Source organism: Gallus gallus, chromosome 4, assembly GCF_016699485.2.
Source record: "Gallus gallus isolate bGalGal1 chromosome 4, bGalGal1.mat.broiler.GRCg7b, whole genome shotgun sequence".
NCBI classification, from domain to species: Eukaryota; Metazoa; Chordata; class Aves; order Galliformes; family Phasianidae; genus Gallus; species Gallus gallus.
This window is the reverse complement of record NC_052535.1, coordinates 2,456,243-2,472,817: the sequence shown is the minus strand read 5'-3', so window position 1 is coordinate 2,472,817 and position 16,575 is coordinate 2,456,243. Positions and strand designations below refer to the sequence as shown.

At 54.5% G+C, this 16,575-nt stretch overlaps 1 protein-coding gene across 5 annotated transcripts in view; it reads left to right on the top strand.

Annotated features, from left to right (window-relative positions):
- Positions 1-16,575, top strand: part of DLG3 (discs large MAGUK scaffold protein 3) — a 56,389-nt gene that overhangs the window by 13,730 nt on the left and 26,084 nt on the right. For 3 of the 5 annotated variants that reach the window (XM_015278412.4, XM_040700053.2, XM_426264.8), the window contains exon 5: positions 12,435-12,488. The exons of 1 other annotated variant lie outside the window; for it this stretch is intronic. In XM_015278412.4, the coding sequence (XP_015133898.1) occupies positions 12,435-12,488 (54 nt within the window). Of the gene's footprint in view, positions 1-2,850; positions 3,972-12,434; positions 12,489-16,575 lie in introns of those variants that run through there. One more of the 5 variants, XM_046940961.1, reaches the window with a different exon arrangement.

The window sequence follows — 16,575 nt, the reverse complement described above, 5'->3', positions numbered from 1 at the left end:
GGGGGAGAAATTGCCCTTTGGTTGCGGGAACCCCCGGCCGCGCTGCCCCTCATCCCCCGCCTTTCCCCGGCGGCACTCCGGGGGCGGCGGTGCGGGGCGGTGCGCGGAGGCTCCGCGCCGCAGATTGGCGGGGAGCGGAGGGGAGAGGCGGAGGATGCTCCGCGCCGCCGCCGCAGGTGCCGCGCTCCGCGCTCCCGAGCCGCGCCGCGCCGGACCGGGCTGAACCGCGCCGAACCGGACCGGGCTGAGCCGCCCCATGCAGCCGAGCGGAGCGGAGCCCCGCGCAGGGACTGAGCCACCCCGGGAGTGAGCGGCGCGACCCCGCGGAGCTCTCTGCGCCGTAACCCCTCCTGCTTCCCGGGGCCGGGGGCGCGCCTGGCGCGGGGCGGGGGCCGCTGCCGCCCCCCGAGCATCCCTCCCTCCCCGTCTCCCTGCGCGCATCCCTCCGCGCCGCCTCCCGCTCCCTCCCTCCCTCCCACCCTGCCGGCTCTATGGTGTGAGGGCAGCGATGCACAAGCACCACCACTGCTGCAAGTGCCCCGAGTGCTACGAGGTGACGCGGATGGCGGCCCTGCGGCGCATGGAGCCTCCCTCCTACGGCGAGTGGCAGCACGAGCAGTACGGCTACGGTGGCTACGGCTCGCAGACCCTGCCGGCACCGGGGGGGGGCCGCGCCTGCTGCCCGCGGTAAGGCCAAGCTGGGGCCCCCTGCCCGCGATGCCGCTGCACTGAAGCCTCCGCCGCCGCCACCGGGGAAGAGCGCGCCCAAGGTGAACGGGAGTGGCCCGGGCTGGTGGCCCGAGTGCACGTGTTCGAGCCGCGACTGGTACGAGCAGGTACGGGCCGGCACCACGTTGCGGTTCCCTGGCGCTTCGGGCTGGGATGGGGCGGATGGCTGCTGGGGGGGTCCTCTAAGGAGCAGTGGGGCCGTGGTGGGCGATGCCGGCATATTGGATTGTCGCGGGTGGACACCGTCGTTGTTGCAGTTGGTGGCCATCATCATCATCGCTTGGGTTGGCCATCATCATCATCACTTGAGTTGGCCGTCATCATCGCTGTGGTTGGCCACGTCCATCGGTCAGGCCAAGCGCTGCCATCCCACCTAACGTAGGTATTGTGTGCTGGAGAGCATCCCTGGGGCACAGCTGGGACAGGGCACGGCTGGGTCTTGCCTGGCACAGGGCAGGCGGCAGGTATAATGGTTTTGGGGCACCCACCTGCCATCCTTGCTGCTTACAATGCCGTTGCCTGGAGCCTCGGTACCACAGAGGGTGTCCCATGGTGTTGCATTCTGCAGGTGTGGGGCACGCTGCCACCGAGCAGCCTCGTGGGCTCACAGACCAGCACCCGCTTGCCGTTGAGTTGTGGTTTCCTCGCTCTGCTGCTACGTCCCCGCTCCCAAAGATTATTACGTAACCCTTCTCCGGTCGCCAGCATGCTGTGTGCTTTCTGCCCCATTTCACTGCCTCCATTTCTTCCCACACACGTTCATTTTATTAGTGTTCTCCTCCAGGACCCGTTCCCAGGCTGTGTTTCTCCTCTAAATGGAGAGACCAGTCTTGTTTTGAACCCACAAGCAAGCTTAGAAAATGGTTGGAGCTGTTTGCAAAGCATTAAAATGGAGGCTAGACCCTGCCTGAAAAACAATTTACTCTGCTTTAGAGAAAGGCATTTCAGTTTGCTTCTTCTGCTCCTTTCATTCATTATCTTCAAACCTCACATGATTTCTTATTGATCCTTCTAATTATTATTTCAAGACGCCGAGGCAGGCAGGCACACAGGAATCAATGGGAATTCTCTCTTCCTTTCCCTTTGGAAAGCACAGCCTCCTGCTTCCCTTCCCGTGTTTTTCTTCATTACTGTCTCAGTCTGTAGCTCTGGTCGAAATAATCTGATTCCAGGCTGATATGCTCCGAAGACATTTACAGAGAGCCCCCAGACCCAAGCACCTTCCTATCAGCCCTCTCCTGCTGCTCTCTGCTTCTCTGCCACTCTTTGCATCAAAATCAGCCTCGTCTCTCTCTCGCCTGCTGATTCCCGGCCAATGCTTTTCAGCTTCCCTTTGCAATCTCTTTGCTTCGCTCTGATCAGTACAGAACATCCAGTGCAGAGCATCCACCCCTGGGCAGGAGCAGGGAAGTGGAGCCGGGTGCTCCCCTCCTGCTTGCAGGGAAGGTCTGGCCCAGGGATGATTGCAGGGGAGGCGGTGGCAGCTGCAGCACTGTGCGGCGTTGGGCAGGGGAGCTGTCGTGTGCTGCAATGGTGGAAGGGAAAGCATTGTCTCTTTGTGGTGCTGCCACCGAGCCCTGGGTCCACAATGGGAACCTCTACTCAGCCTTAGCATTGAGATGAAGGAATCGGTGCCTCCTCTCTGCATTGCCAGTGACAGAGGATGCCAGCGTGTGAGGCTGTGTGAGCATAGTGGGGTCTGCGTGTGTACCATGTCGTGTGTGCCGTGTGCACTGCCTGTGTGCACTGCTCCCTGGTGTGTAGCAAATGTGTGCACTGAGCAAAGCTCAGCCACGCTCCCCTTCTGATCCATACCCCGAGAGCACTGGGGAGAGGCAATCTGCCACCTCCAGAGCTGCCCCTTTAAGTGGTGTCCCTGTCCCTGGAAGCACTTCCAGCAGCAGAGGTGGGAGGCAGAGGAGGGAGGCTTCCCCAGCAGCCAGGACCTGCTCTTCTCTCTGCGAGCTTCCTACTCCCAGCTCTTTTTCTCCCTTTCCTTGCACCCAGTGCATGTGCCGGCACAGCCGCATGTGCAGATGCTCTGACACAGGGAACGTGCTCATGGCTGCGTATGGTGCTACATGCTCACTGACATCACACATCCTCACGGAGCCCGTGTGCAGCCCCACGGCATGTAGCTGTGCCCACACGTGCTGCCCAGCACCCAGCACAGCTCCAGCATCGACCCATGCCTCCTCCTGCTGCCTTTCCCCTCCTCCAGGACACAAATTAGCTTGCTCAGGCAATGCCAGTAATTGAGAACCCCTAATCCTGACTACAGGGAGAGAGGAAATCTCCCAGCTCTGGGTTTCTCATTTCTTTCTGCTTTGCTTTCCTTCCCCCTTCCTTTCTCCCTTTGGAGATCTCTTCCATTTCTCCTCCCTTATCTCAGCGTTTATTACTCCCCGTCTCCTGCGCTTGCTGCCATCACCACTCCCCATTGTTCCCTTCTCCATCTCTTAATACATCCATCCCCGCACCCGCCTCACCCCCCTCACTCACTGCTTGGGGACACGAGCCCCCCCTCCCTGCCATGCTGGGGTGAGAGGAGGACTCCCGGCTTTGGGGGAGGAATGGCAGCGCGATCGGTGCCGATGCGCAGCAGCAAGAGGAGCCAAGTGCTCCAAACCCCTCCTCTCCCCACAAAGTGCCGCCCACGGATGCTTAGGAGCGCTGTGCCAGGATGCTCGGCCACATTGAAACCCCTTATCCAGGGCTGGTCCCTAAGGGAAGGGCTGTACCTGTAGCTTGGCTCAGCCCATATCCCCAGTGCAAAGCTGACAGCCAGAGCAGAGTCCCCCATGGGGCTTCAGAAGGGCTCGCAGGCATTTTGGTGTATATTGAGGATGGCTCTGGGCATGAACACCTCCTCTCCGGGAAGGGTACGGCTGTATAGGGTGGGAAGTGGCTGGTATGCATTCTGCAACCATAGGAACAGCCCCAGATGTGCCAATTGTGCATGGCCAGAGATGCCCTCCCTGCAGGCACATTGCATCCTGCTGTCTCCCTTCTCCTCTCTCCTGGGATCAGGGTCACACAAAGTGGTTGGAGCAGCTCTGGAACATGCTGGGCTTTTGTGGACCACCTGGACAGAGGAGTTTTGTGGATGAGCAATGGAAAGTAGGGAAAAGGACCTCACTGCCTGTCCAGGGCTGCAGATGTGTCACCAAAGGCGGTGTTTTTCCATGCACAAAAACTGTTGTTACAGCTCCTCCCGTGCACCAGGGAATCACCTGGAGGAGGTGGGCATTGTCTTGGTGGGAACAGCAGTTCTTGATGGGCATAGCAAAGCTCTGGGGCTCCTGGGTTATGGGAGGTGGGGGAGAAAGAGCCTTGGGAAGGAGGTGGTCTTTACCCAGTGGCCGGGTTGGGTTTAAGAGCAATGGGGTGGGAAAGGGCTGGAGCCCCAGATGTTCCCTGGGGAGGTGCGAGGGAGGGTGAGAGGAACGGGGTGCCGGGGACACGGAGGCAGTGGAGGTGGTGAGGTTGGCAGGGTGATGTTGCTATGGCTACTCGTGTGCTATTCATAGAAGAAATTAGCTAAATCTTTGCACTCGAAGGTGGAGGAGGAAAGAGAAGGAAGGCGTTCTCGGTGTTTGGAGGGAAGGAAGGAGGGAAGCCAAAACAGGAAAGGGGGTCTGTTTCCCTCCTATGCTCTGAGCCCATTCCATGCAGGAGTGACTGTGGAAAGCACTGCCCAGGATGCAGGAGGATGCACGTAGGGATGAGCTGCCCATGGGACGGCCCCCGCGGTGCCGTGCAGAGCCCCGTGAGCAGGGCGAGCTCTGCGTCACGCCGGGCGGCAGGAGACATCCTTTTAATTAAAGACATCCAATCTGCGGGGAGGTATTTTTGGCAGCCTAAATGTAGATACAACTCGAGCGAAATCTGCCATTCGCAGCTGGCTCCCCGTGCTCAGCAGGACTTCTTGGACGCTGGCTGTCCCCCGGCCACCCCCAGCATCTGTCCCCACGTGTCCCCTCACCAGCAGGAGTCCCGCAGGGTCTTCCCTCACCACACCGTCATCGCACCCCACTCTTCCCTCATCGCACCCCGCTCCCTCGTGAGAGTTTCATTCCCATCCCACGGACCCGTTTGTCACCTCCTCACTCACGATGTGTAAATCTGCGTGTCTGTTCCTAATATATCTCCTTCCATCTGATTTCACCTCTCAGCTTGTTTCTCGGGCATCTCCGCCTGGTGATCCTGCCGTCACTGAGCTGGGCGGCTGGAACCAGGTGCTGAGCTGCTCTCCTTCCCCCAGCCTCTGCCTCTCCATCACCCCAAGCCCTCGCCCCGTAGACCTGTGAGGCAGCTGCTATTTCTGTCATTCTGAGCCTTCCTTCTTTGCCACCCAGCCATTACCATGATCCCAATGACACCTTCTCAAGATGCTCATGGGGTCTCCTCGTTCCATCTGTGTCTTCTGCTCAGCTAATTCCCCTCACCCACCCTAGAGCGTCTCCTGTTCTGCTCCCACCTGTCCCTCCATCCTGCCAGGAGCAAGCTGAAGGGCTCAGATGTCCTCGATGCGCCTTCCAAAAATGCTCATTTGGGAATGGATGGCCAAGGACATCTGTCTCCTCAGTTTCCTTATTCACCTGAAAGTCTTTTCCTCTTTCCATCAGGCGTGTGAATCGTTGTGTTTGTGCTGACCCTACTAAAACATCGTATTAGTTATACTATTGCTTGTAGCAATGTGGAGGAGGTGGCTCCTCACAAGGAACATGCTGGAGGCAGGAAGACTTCAGCCAGACGGATGCTTCCCATACACTGTTGTCTCAGCTGGGCTCTCCCCCTTGGCTTTGACATTACCAATTTAGTGGGACCTCCCCCAGCCCATTCCTGATCAGTGCTGAAGATATAGTGGGGCTCTGCTGCCTTCTCCCAGGGTGTGTTCAAGACAGAAGACCCCCGCGAGGTCTTTCATGAGAGGCTAACCGTAGATCCATCTCATCCTCCATCTCTCTATCCATCCATCTCATCCTCCATCCATCCATTTCTTCCACCAAACAGCCCTCCGTTCTTCCCTCTATCTCTTTCTCCCATTCTGTATTTCTACATCTATCCATCCATCCATCCATCTCATCCTTCATCCATTTCTTCCACCAACCATCCCTCCGTCCTTCCCTCTGTCCTTTCCTGCATCCTTTCCTCCATCTCTTTCTCCCATTTTCTAACTCTACATCCCTCTATCCCTCTATCCCTCCCTCCATCCATCTCTTCATCCATCCCTCTTTCCCCCATCCATCCCTCCATTCCTTTATCTCTCCACCTCCACAACCAACCATCTTTCCCTCCATCCCTCCCTCCATCCACCCATCCGGGTGCCCTGGATGCAGGGGTGGAAGCGCAGCAGAAGCCCTAAACCATCCCCAGAGAGCTGCCTTGCTCTGATGAGGCCGTGGGCACGCATCATGCCTCGATCGGAGGAGAGGAGCTTCCGCTCCTTCCTTCACTGCGGATGCTCATTTAGAGAGAGGAAGTGATTAAGACTAATCAGGCCGCAATCAGCCGTGGCTGCGTGCCGGGCGCTGCGGCGCTCAGCCCCATGCAGGATGCCCTCCCAGTTCCCAAAGGAGAGCAGATTGGGCACCACTCTGGGATGGAGGAGCTGAGTGATGTGGGAATCAGCTTAACCCTCGCTCTGCTGTAGTGCTGCTGTAAGGTGACATGGGTTGTGTGAGCGCTCGTAGCTGGTTTGAACACATGCAGACATGGGATGAAGCAGAGATCCCTCAAGGGCACTTGCAAATCCAACAATATGTCATGGACTTGTATCCGTAACATGGAGAGAAAAAAATGAACACGGCATTTAACAAGCTCAGAATGCATGAATTTGAAATGCAGTTCAGTTTAGTCTGCAGAAGCTCTTCCGAGGGGGGGATCGATGAAGGACTTATTTGGGGTTTGTAACTATTTCTGGTGACATGTGGCACTCCAGAGCAGCCTGGGACCTGAATTCTCCCTTATGTCCTTCCTATCTGCTGTAAAACAGAAACGTCTTTCTTGAAATGTTGTACCTAGAGGTGCACTGGAACTCAGAGAAGAAAGCAGGCTGTTTCAAACCCAAAGAAATCCATAATACTGTCCTTATTCGCTCTTTCTTCCCTTACACGTACGTATTTGTTTGAAAACCATGCAGGTCTTTCTGATGATAATATCTCTGCCTGCAAAAAAAAAAAAAAAAAAAAAGATTTGAGTCGATTTTATTTGGCAGCTCCAGGTCAGAAGGAAGCTGTTGCAGCCCAGCACTTCTGCAAATTGGGTCGCTTATTTTAGCGGCCGGAGCCTGGAACAGGATGTCTAACTTCCAGGCATGAACACGCTGGCCTTAATGGCTTCTAAATAGAAACTGAAACTCCACAGAGCTTCTGTCTGGAGAAGCTTTCTTCTCTCCCCACTGAGTGAAAGCTTTTTCCAGTTCCTATTTAAGCATACCCTTAAAAAAAGCACCAAAACAAAGATTAAACCCTCAGTAGCTGCTTGTGTTCACATTGAGCTACGGGCAGTTCCGTGGCTTTGCCAGCCATCCTTGTGACCGTGGGGCTTTCAAGTCCTGGGATGGCTGCGGTGCTTTGAGCCTGTGTCCATTCCTTGGGGCTGCTCGCACCACTGGGGTGACAGAACTGTGGTGTCCCCAGCACAGCCTGGAGTGGGTGATGCTGGCTGGGAGCCCACCATGGGTTGGTAGGTGTGGAGCAGCCAGAGCCCGGGTGCTGGGGGCCAACAGGGGGTCTGGGCACCCCTAAACTCCATAATCAGCCCTTGTATTGTTTCTGAGGTGGTTGCAGCACGTTGTGAGCCATGCAGAGGGAGGACGTGGGGTCAGTATGCACTCCTCTTTGGGGGTTTAACGGGAGGGGCTCAGCCCAAACGGTGCCAATGGGCATTAAAGTGCAAAAAGAGTTATTTTGTCTGTCTTGGTGAAACGGAAGGCCATCCCTGGCTGTGGCATTCTCCAGCCTCCAGAAGCTTTCAGGCTGTGTTTTCCTTTGCTCACTTCCTCGTCCTACCCCTTGTCCACTCATTATGTGGCCATAGAGAGCTGGGAGAGGGGGACAAGCCTCTGGCAGCCGTGTGTTACCTCTGCCCTTGAGCAGTGGAGTGGCAGGAAGACCAAAGCACAGATGTGGCATTGAGATGTAGGCATAAAGCACTTGGCCAGCCCACCTCAGGTGCTTCGGGAGATGCTGTTAAGGTTCGAGCTCTGTGTTGGTGCTGGGAGGAGCAGTGTCTGTGTGCAGGGCAGGATCGCCTGGCATGGAACAGATGAATGTGTCAGTGCTGATCAGGGTGAGCTGTGGTGCATGCAGGCTGTGCCGCACTGCCAGGGCCTGGGCTTGCCCCAGTGATGTTCCTTCATTAGCACATTGTGTCCCCACTCCTCGTGCATCTTGCACCAAAGATGCTCCCCAGTATCCACTCGTGCCAGGAGCTGTTTGCTCACAGGAGGACCCTGACATGGGACAGCTGTTCTTGCTGCACATGCATGGCTCTCCCTGAGGTTTTATACCCTTGGCAAAGAAGCAAAGCAGATGTGCGTCTGTCCACCTTGCTTGGATGCTTCTGTTGGGCATCTCCCCATTTGGCCTCTGCCCCACGAGCTGTTAAAAAGGCGTAGAGACCGAATTCTACTTATCTCCAGAGCCATTTCCTTCTAAGCGCTGTGATTATACACGAGATGAGATGCTTTAAAGCAAACCATACTGAAAAGCAGATCAACATTTCACTCTGATCCATTCTGGGAAAGTTACAAAAAATCGAGCAGATATAAGTTAGTGTTTGGCTTCTTGTGCACAGGCCCAGAGTCACAGGCACTCTGCACTCTGTACGTGGCACCTGGAGCACACAGCCCTCCTGCAGATTGGGATTTGTCAGCTCTGGAAGTTCCTGCTTCAGCCCCGTCACTGGTTGAGATGGAGATGGGTTTGTGTGTGGGCACGATCCAGTTGCTGCGGGTCTCAGCGGTCTGCAGCACATTTATTGTGTCTGGATGAGGTGCATAATCCCCAATCCTGTGTCGGATCCGTGGGGGATGTGAACCAGATGCAAACCTTGGGGCTGTCAGCACGGAGGGAGCAGCTTGGGCTGCCAGTTCAGAACCAACCCCGTCCTCGTGGGAACGCTGCAGGATGAGTTCCCTCCCTCTGTAGCGCTAACGAACCTCCTCCATTTGCATTTAATTGCAGCTTTTCTTTCTGTTGGAAGTTTTGGAAAATGGTCACGTTTCGTAAATCCTATCTTCGTCCCAGCAAATGATACCAACAGAAATGAAGGAGAAGGGGTGATGCACTAACAGCACTGCCCACAGGTGACTGGCGTAGTGCCCCTGGGCTGACACCCACTGCCTTACTCCATCAGGCAGGCACACTGACTGAGCCCTCTGCCAGCCAGGGCAGGAAAGAGATTGTCATTTTTTTTTCTGCTGGGCAGTCGGAATGTGCTGGTGAATTAACCATGCCCTCAATTCTATAGGGAATGGTAAGTAATTTATGCCCTAAGGAACAGGGGGTTGCTGCATGCAGGGAGGAGAGGAAACAGGGCTGTGCATTCAGGTCACATTCAATGAGGGCTGTCAGATCTCTTCCATCTAAAATGCTTCATCACGCTATTATTATTTACTGAGCCCTGCTGGTGCTTGGAGATTTACAAACAAAAAGAGGTCCGAACCCTTCGCCACTTGACAGCATGAGCACCAAAACGCAGCAGAGCTGGAGGTGCCCCAGACCCCCTCCAAAAGGCTGCACAAATCCTCTGTGTTGGAAGGCTGCAGGGAAGGTGGGACTCAAGGAGGACCTTGAGGAGTGAGGGGGTCACTGCACATATGCAGAGAGATTGATCTAGGCGCAAAGCCAGCAAGGCAGAGGACAGCTGTTGGGAAAATCTGGGCAGCAACAGCAGCTGAAAGGAATAGCAGTGGAGGGGAACGAGGCTTGAAAGTCAAGATTCAAGAACTCTCTGATCTCTGGAGGCTCAGAGAAGTGGAGCCTTTACCACCAGTTTAGTGGAAATGCTAAATCATGGCTTGAAGCAGTGATGGAGCACCTGGTGGGAAGGCAGGGCCAACCCGGGGGAGTTCAGGTGTAAGCAATGCACCTGAGTAACTGGAAGGGGTGGAGTCAGGATCTAGCCCTTCCCAGACCTCATTTAAGGGTTGGCAGTGGAGGCATCTCTTGCTGGTGATCCCTGCCTACCTGAGGCTTCCAAAGGTAAGCACCTCTTTTCTTTCATTTCTTCATCTGTGTGTGCTGCATTTGGGCTCGTTCTCATTTGCTGCAGCCAGAGACTTTGCCACCCTGTTATCACGGTACTTTCCATCCCATTATAACATTGCACATCAGGAGGTGCAAATCTTGGAATATTTGCAAGTGGAAGTCAGGGCTAAAATCCAAACACCTTTCTCGTGGTATCTGGAATAGTTGGCCACAGGAGGCAAATGGGGATTTCCTGGTCTGAATTCCTTCTGACCATGTGTGACTTTGTTTTAAGCAGCCACTTGCATTCAGCATCTCCTGGGTCCCATCTGGAGCCTGAGTGGGAAATTGTGCTCCTAGCAGTATTTTGAGATGTAAAAGTCACTAGTGTGGAATGGCTGCGAAGGATGCTCAGTGCACAACGAGCAGGCTAGACAAAATATGTCCTTAGGGCTCACCACTGTGTGAGCGAGGCAATGTGATGTGTGATTTGTGGGCTATTAGTAATTCGACAAAGAGACTGCAGTGGGGCTCGCTGAAGGACTCAGGCTAGACCTGCAAAAGCCTCTGTGGCATTATCATACAGAGCACTTCTCCCCATCATTTGCAGAGTTGAATTAATGTCATAAATCAGGAGGCACGTGACAGACTGCATTTAGTTAGGCTGCCTCTTCTATATCCTTCCTGGAAGCTCATCTAATAAGAGCTGGCCTCTGGCACACCAAGGTTCAAACATCCACTGTTTGTTAATTGCTGGCAGTAGAAGTACTGCTTATGTGGAATCCCTTCCTAGAATTGCACTGGGGACTAATAAAAGCCAGTGCCAGGTTTAATATATGCTATCTCACAAATTATCTGGATTAAATACAAGGACTGTGCACTACCAGAGAGGGGATATTCCCAGCTTAACACTGCTTCTGGGCCATGGAGATCCCAAGACATTGGACGTGCAAATTATGATTCTCTTATGTGTGTGGGAGTGGTTTGGCAGGAGAGCTTGGAAGTGGTCATATTTCCCTGAGCTAGAGAATTAATTGCCATAAAAACTATGGTTTTGTAACCAATAGTTACAGCTGCTGGAAAGATCAGAAGGTATCTGAATAAATCAAATTAACTACCTCCTGTTCCATCCTTATGAGAGCTGAACCTTCGTGGGCAAGATCAGAAACACAGTTCAGCTGACCCCTAACTCTCCCACCTACAAAACCACGAGGGTGAAACGTCCAGAAATACAGTTAGCTAAAACAGGAGAAGGTGGAGACTGCCTTTCTGGGCAATGTGAGGAGGTGGTTCTCTGTCAGGGAAACATGTACTAGAGGAGAGCAGTGAGGCAGTAACCTGCCCCTGAGAAAGTCTTAGATTCACTGAGGCCGTTGGGCTGTGCAATGTGACCGCCCACGTTACTGGACAGCCAGTGGTTCCTGTTAACTGCAGCCCTAGCTCCACTGCGACTTGCTTGCTCCTCACCCAGACTCTGAAGGTTCTGATGTCCCAAGGCAGAGGGCTCACCTCCCCTCCCAGATCATGTTTACCAGCATTTTCCCGTGCAGCTCTGGCCATTGCTCTTCACGAGTCTTGTAATGGTGCTGTAAAGCCCAGCACACCCCAGATTTTGCACTGTTTGCTGTTGTGTGCTGGTGAGAAATGTCAGCCTTGCGATTAGTCTGCATGTGCTCTTCTTTTGCCACTTCTCGTTCAGAGGACAAAGGCCTCCCCGAGCTGGGGATGCTCCATGGGAAGGGGCTGCGGGTACGACGGGCACTGCGCCTTCAGGAGGTTGCGGTGCTGGACAGCTCCGGCTCAGCCCGGCACTGCGGGACCCCCGCGCTCCGCCCTGCAGCACCGATGCTGGAGCTCTCCCCGTGCCCATCTCCCCATGGACCCTCCCTACCTCCAGGGCTTCGATCCCTCTGCCTGCCTTCTGCTCACGTATCCCCCGGCGCGCGTGTGCCTCCTGTCTCAACCCCTGGCTGTTGCCTCTTCAACTCCGATGGTTTCTATCCAGCTGTGACGAGCAGAGGGTTTATCCCAGGGTAATGAACATGAAGGGACTGCACGCTGACACCTCCCCAGCTTACAGTGGTAGCTCCTGTGCTGGGAGGTGTCTGAAGGCCTCAGAGGTGGTCTGCTGGCAATATGTCCTTCCCACAGGATCTCCTTTCCAAACTTTCCTATTTCCTAACCCCTTAACAATGTGAATTTCAAGTTCTAGTGTTAATATAAATTGGACCTGAGGATGGAACAGTTTCCAGTCTTGCCTGTCCCCCTTGCTGCAGCTGAGACCATGTGTCTGGGGATATGCTGGGCCTGAGGAAGGGACCCATGCCTGAGCAATGCTGTGTCCTTATGCCCAGCCCAGGTTGCTGGGCACGTGGAGGAAGGGCAAGAACAGAGCCCTTCCCAACCTGCGCTCTTCTGGCCTGAAAGAGCTGTGGTGGCAAGGCCAGGATGAGGCCGTGCATTGCAGCGGGCTGTGTTCGGTGACATCCCGCTTTTGTTTCCCCACAGGCCAACCCTGCTCCCATTATCGTGAACACAGACTCGCTGGAACAAGGGCTCTCTGTAAGTCTCCTGGTTTTGTTTCAATTCTTTTCAACAAAAGCTGCATTTTCTTGGCTCACAGGTGCCCGAAAGGCCCCAGCAAGGTGGCAGAAGAGCCTGGTATCTGTGCCAAAACCCCACAGCACATCCCAGCCCCAAACCTTGCTGGGGCCATGCTGAGCAGAGCCATGGCTGCCAGCAGCTGAGCAGTGCTTGGTGACAGGGAGTGTTTGCAGCCACTGTGCATTTGGTACTCTTGGCTTGCTGTAGAGCTAATCCTCAGCTTGTTGCAGAGAGAGTTTGCAAGCTGCTGCAGCCCTCACCAGAATGTTTTCAAATCGTTCATGCAGGAAGCACGGAAGGAGCAGGGTGGCCAGTGTGGATGCTTGCCACGCTGCTCCCAAAAGGGGGCCTGGTTGTCAGTTCGCCAGGGCTTGGTTGCTCTTTGGACTTGAGGTGGATGGATTGCTCCCGTTGGTTAAACCTTCCTTGTAACAAGTTACAGGTGTCAGATGCTGAGCCAAAGCCTCCTGGCACTCAGGAGGGAGTCCATGCTTTCTGTCTCAGCATAGGAGCCCTGGGTCCAGCAGCCTTACACAAGTTGTGGAAGAAGAGAGTTGTCATCTACAAAGGTTTCTTGTCCAAGCCCATGGCATGGCAAAGTGTGTGGCTGCAGGGAGCGCTGAAAGGGATCTCCCTTACTGCAGCCCCTTGGGTGGCTATGTCTGGGTTTTTGGAGCTTCAAACTCCAGCCTGGAAGCCCTCCTTCCTTCTAATTCTTGTCACAGCAGTGCAGAAAGCAGCCAACTCAGTGCCAAACAATGGCTCGTGGAGAACCCGTGTCCCACATAGCTTTGGCCCTGCTTTGGAGCCAGGGTGAACCCTGCTCTGTCCTATCACCCACTTCACTGTATCATAGAATCATTAAGGTTGGAAGGACCACTAAGGTCAGCTAGTCCAACCATCAACCCATGACCACTATACCAGTAAACTGTGTCCCTTAGTGCAGCATCTACCCTGTTCTTGAACGGCTCCATGGATGATGGTTCTACCACCCCCCTGGGCAGCCTGTGCCAGTACCTCACCACTCTTTCTGGGAAGAAATTTTTCCTAATATCCAACCTCCAGGCTCCAGGGAAAACAAACCTTAAAATCTCCCATCAGCCATACCAGAGGCCAGCAAAGAAGCCACAGTGGGGGCATTCTGCAGAAGAGCACTCTGAAATGGGAAGTCTGGCAGCATGTTCTTTTACAAAAACAAAAGCTGAAGCCTGTTGGTACAGTATTTGGAAGGGTTAATGTGACATCTTCCAGTCTTTAATTACTTAACTATTCAATGCTTTCCTTAATGATAAACAGATGGATGTAGTCTAGTTCCTTCCTGTTCTAGCTCCATTGATAACACTGGACGAGCTGCTGGGCTGAATTTGGCCCTGGATGTTTATTAAGAAGTCTGCTCCACATTTCGGTCCCTCTGCCCACCCACCTCCATCCTTAGGAGCATGTGGCACCACGTCCTGCTCACTGCCGGGGCTGGTGCTCAGCCTCACTGCAGGCGGTGCTCCTGGGTTGTAGAAATTCTCATCAAACTCCTGCTGCTTTGAAGGCATTGCAGTCAAGCTGGGCTCACACAGGCACCTGCTTGCAACCAGTTCACCTATTAGTGTGCTTTGCACACCCAGACCCCAGGGGTAGAGGAAGCATCAAGAGCACTGTTCCCATGGCAAGCAGCACTGTCTGCATCCCAGAGCTGCCTCTCTGAAGCTGAAACCCTTGTGCTGTGTCCCCAGTGCTGCCCAATCCTGGTGCTGATAGCTGGGGCCACGTTGGAGCTCAGCCACGTACCCAACTTGCACTCAGCACACGACTGTCCCCTTCCTGTGGTGGCTGCAAGGTATGGGCTCAGAAAGCAGGAGGACGGTTCTTCCTGCAGCTTATTCTCCTTGCAGCCTTTTGGGCTGTTTGGGTTGGTTTGAGGAACTCCATCTTAGCCTTCTAAATTTGGCCCCGAATCGCTAGCAAATTGCAAACTGCGTTCCACGTGCAATGGTGCAGTGTTGGCCGGCTGAGCCTGCAGACAGCTTGCAGTAGCACTGGAAGGTGTGCGCATTTCTGTTTATTCAGTGAGTGTTAACTCTGCAGCCTTCTGTTGATGATTTAAATGTCATCATTTCTAACTATTTCCCTGCTGCTCAAAACACGAAAGAGAAGTGAAAGCCAGAGAGAAGGCATCTCCTTGAGACTACAGGTGGGTTTCCTGCATGGGACGGGCTTAGAACAAACACCCTGAGTCCACTCTGTTTGGAACCAGAGTAGAGTTTGGGTTCGTGGTGGGGCTGTGGTGGGAACAGCCAATGAGCCCCACACTTCTGTGAGCTAAGCAGGCGGTACCCAGGGAAATGCAAGCAGAGTGGGGTGGGCTCGCCCTGCCCCACAGCGACCCAGGGACGTGGTTCAGGACAGCCATGTGAAAGCCTGGAGCTGGGCATCACCCAAACAAGCCCCACACGAGAGCCACACGTGCCAGCTCTGCACTGCTCTTAGCAGGGAGGCAGCTCCTGAGCTGGGAGGGAGCTTGGCAGAGAGTTGGAGGGGCAATCAGGGTGCACCAGTGGGTGCCACAGACGGGTTTTGCTGTCAATGAGTAACCGGTATTCAGTTTTCCTATGCTGGAACACTCGCTTTGTTGGCTTGTTCCCTTGGTTACATGGTATATATTAAGGGCTCCATTTGGTTTCTTTGTGCGATTAACTGGCGTTCTATTGTGTGGATTTTGGAGACGTAATCAGAGCAGGAACTTCACGTCCAGGCTTGGCTGACCTGGCACACGCGGTGCTGGGCAGGCGCCAACGTTTCCCATTCCATGCCACAAAATGCTGCTCGGCATTGGCAACCCCAAGACTTTGAGAAGGGTTTGCAATGGGGCCACGTCCTGGGGTGTCCCTGTGTCCCGTGCTATGGGTCCCTGCCCTGGTGCTTCATGGTGCAGGCGGCTGCCACTCTCGGGGCTGGCTCTGCTGGCTCTCCCCGCGGCTCACAGATTGTCAAAGTTTTCTGCACATCTCCATCCTGTAGGTATGTATGTGCTGTTCCTCTGCGGCCGTGGGTGTGCATATGGCTGTCTGTGTGGCAATAGCGTTGAATGCCAAAGCGGAGAGGACAACGTGTGTAGTAGCGGCGGGTGCCAGGAATCTGAGTTGCTGGAAAGCTGGGGGGAGGCAGAGCCACGCACAGAGCCACCAACTGCCCGGAGGCTCAGGCGAGGGAGGTGGCGAGGGGGGGGTCGGCGTGAGTCAGTGTGGTGGGGTGAGGAGGAAGAGGGGGGGAGGGGGGGATTCTTGCAGCCCCCACCCAAGGAGGTCTCCTCCTACCCCCACCTGCACGGTGCTGGTGCCAGCCAAAGGGATGCAGCATCTGTGCCCCTGGGATGTTTCCACAGCTGTCGATCATAGAATCTTAGAATTGTTTAAGTTGGAAAGGACCCTTAAAGGTCATCTGGTCCAACTGAATGCTTTAACAGCACATCCTAAAGCTTTCTTTTCTCCCTTAAGCCCCGTCTGAATCTTTCTTGTTTCAAATTCCTGACTCCTTCTGTTGCTCTCAGTGGACACAGTGGTCCTGCAAGGCTCTGGGGCTGCCAGTGCTGAGCTCCCACCAGCTTGACACGTCCCATCCGGTTCCTCTGCAACCACTGCTTGTATCCGCCTCTTCAATCTGAATTTTCCTTCTGTCAATTCTTTGAGGGCAAACCCACCTCAATGCCTTTGACCTCCCCTCCTGGCCCACGTTCCCAAGCCATGATGCCATCTCCCTTCTCCAGGCTCTCTCCATCCTCATCCCTCTTGAAGTGTGGTACCCGCAGTGGGCTGTGCGCTCCCTCAGCATTCCCAGCGCTCACTACAAACCCATGGCAATTCTATGAGGACTGAGCCCCATTCCTGCTGCCTTGCAGCCCCACAGCCTGCTCCCTCATCTCCCAAAAGGACTTCAGGTGTGAGGTTTGAATCAACCTCTTCCCATTTTAAATATACAATTGTTTTTCAGCATTTTTTCCCCTATATTGAGTTCTCCATAGCTGTTCAGGACCTACTCTGATGACCTGGGGCAC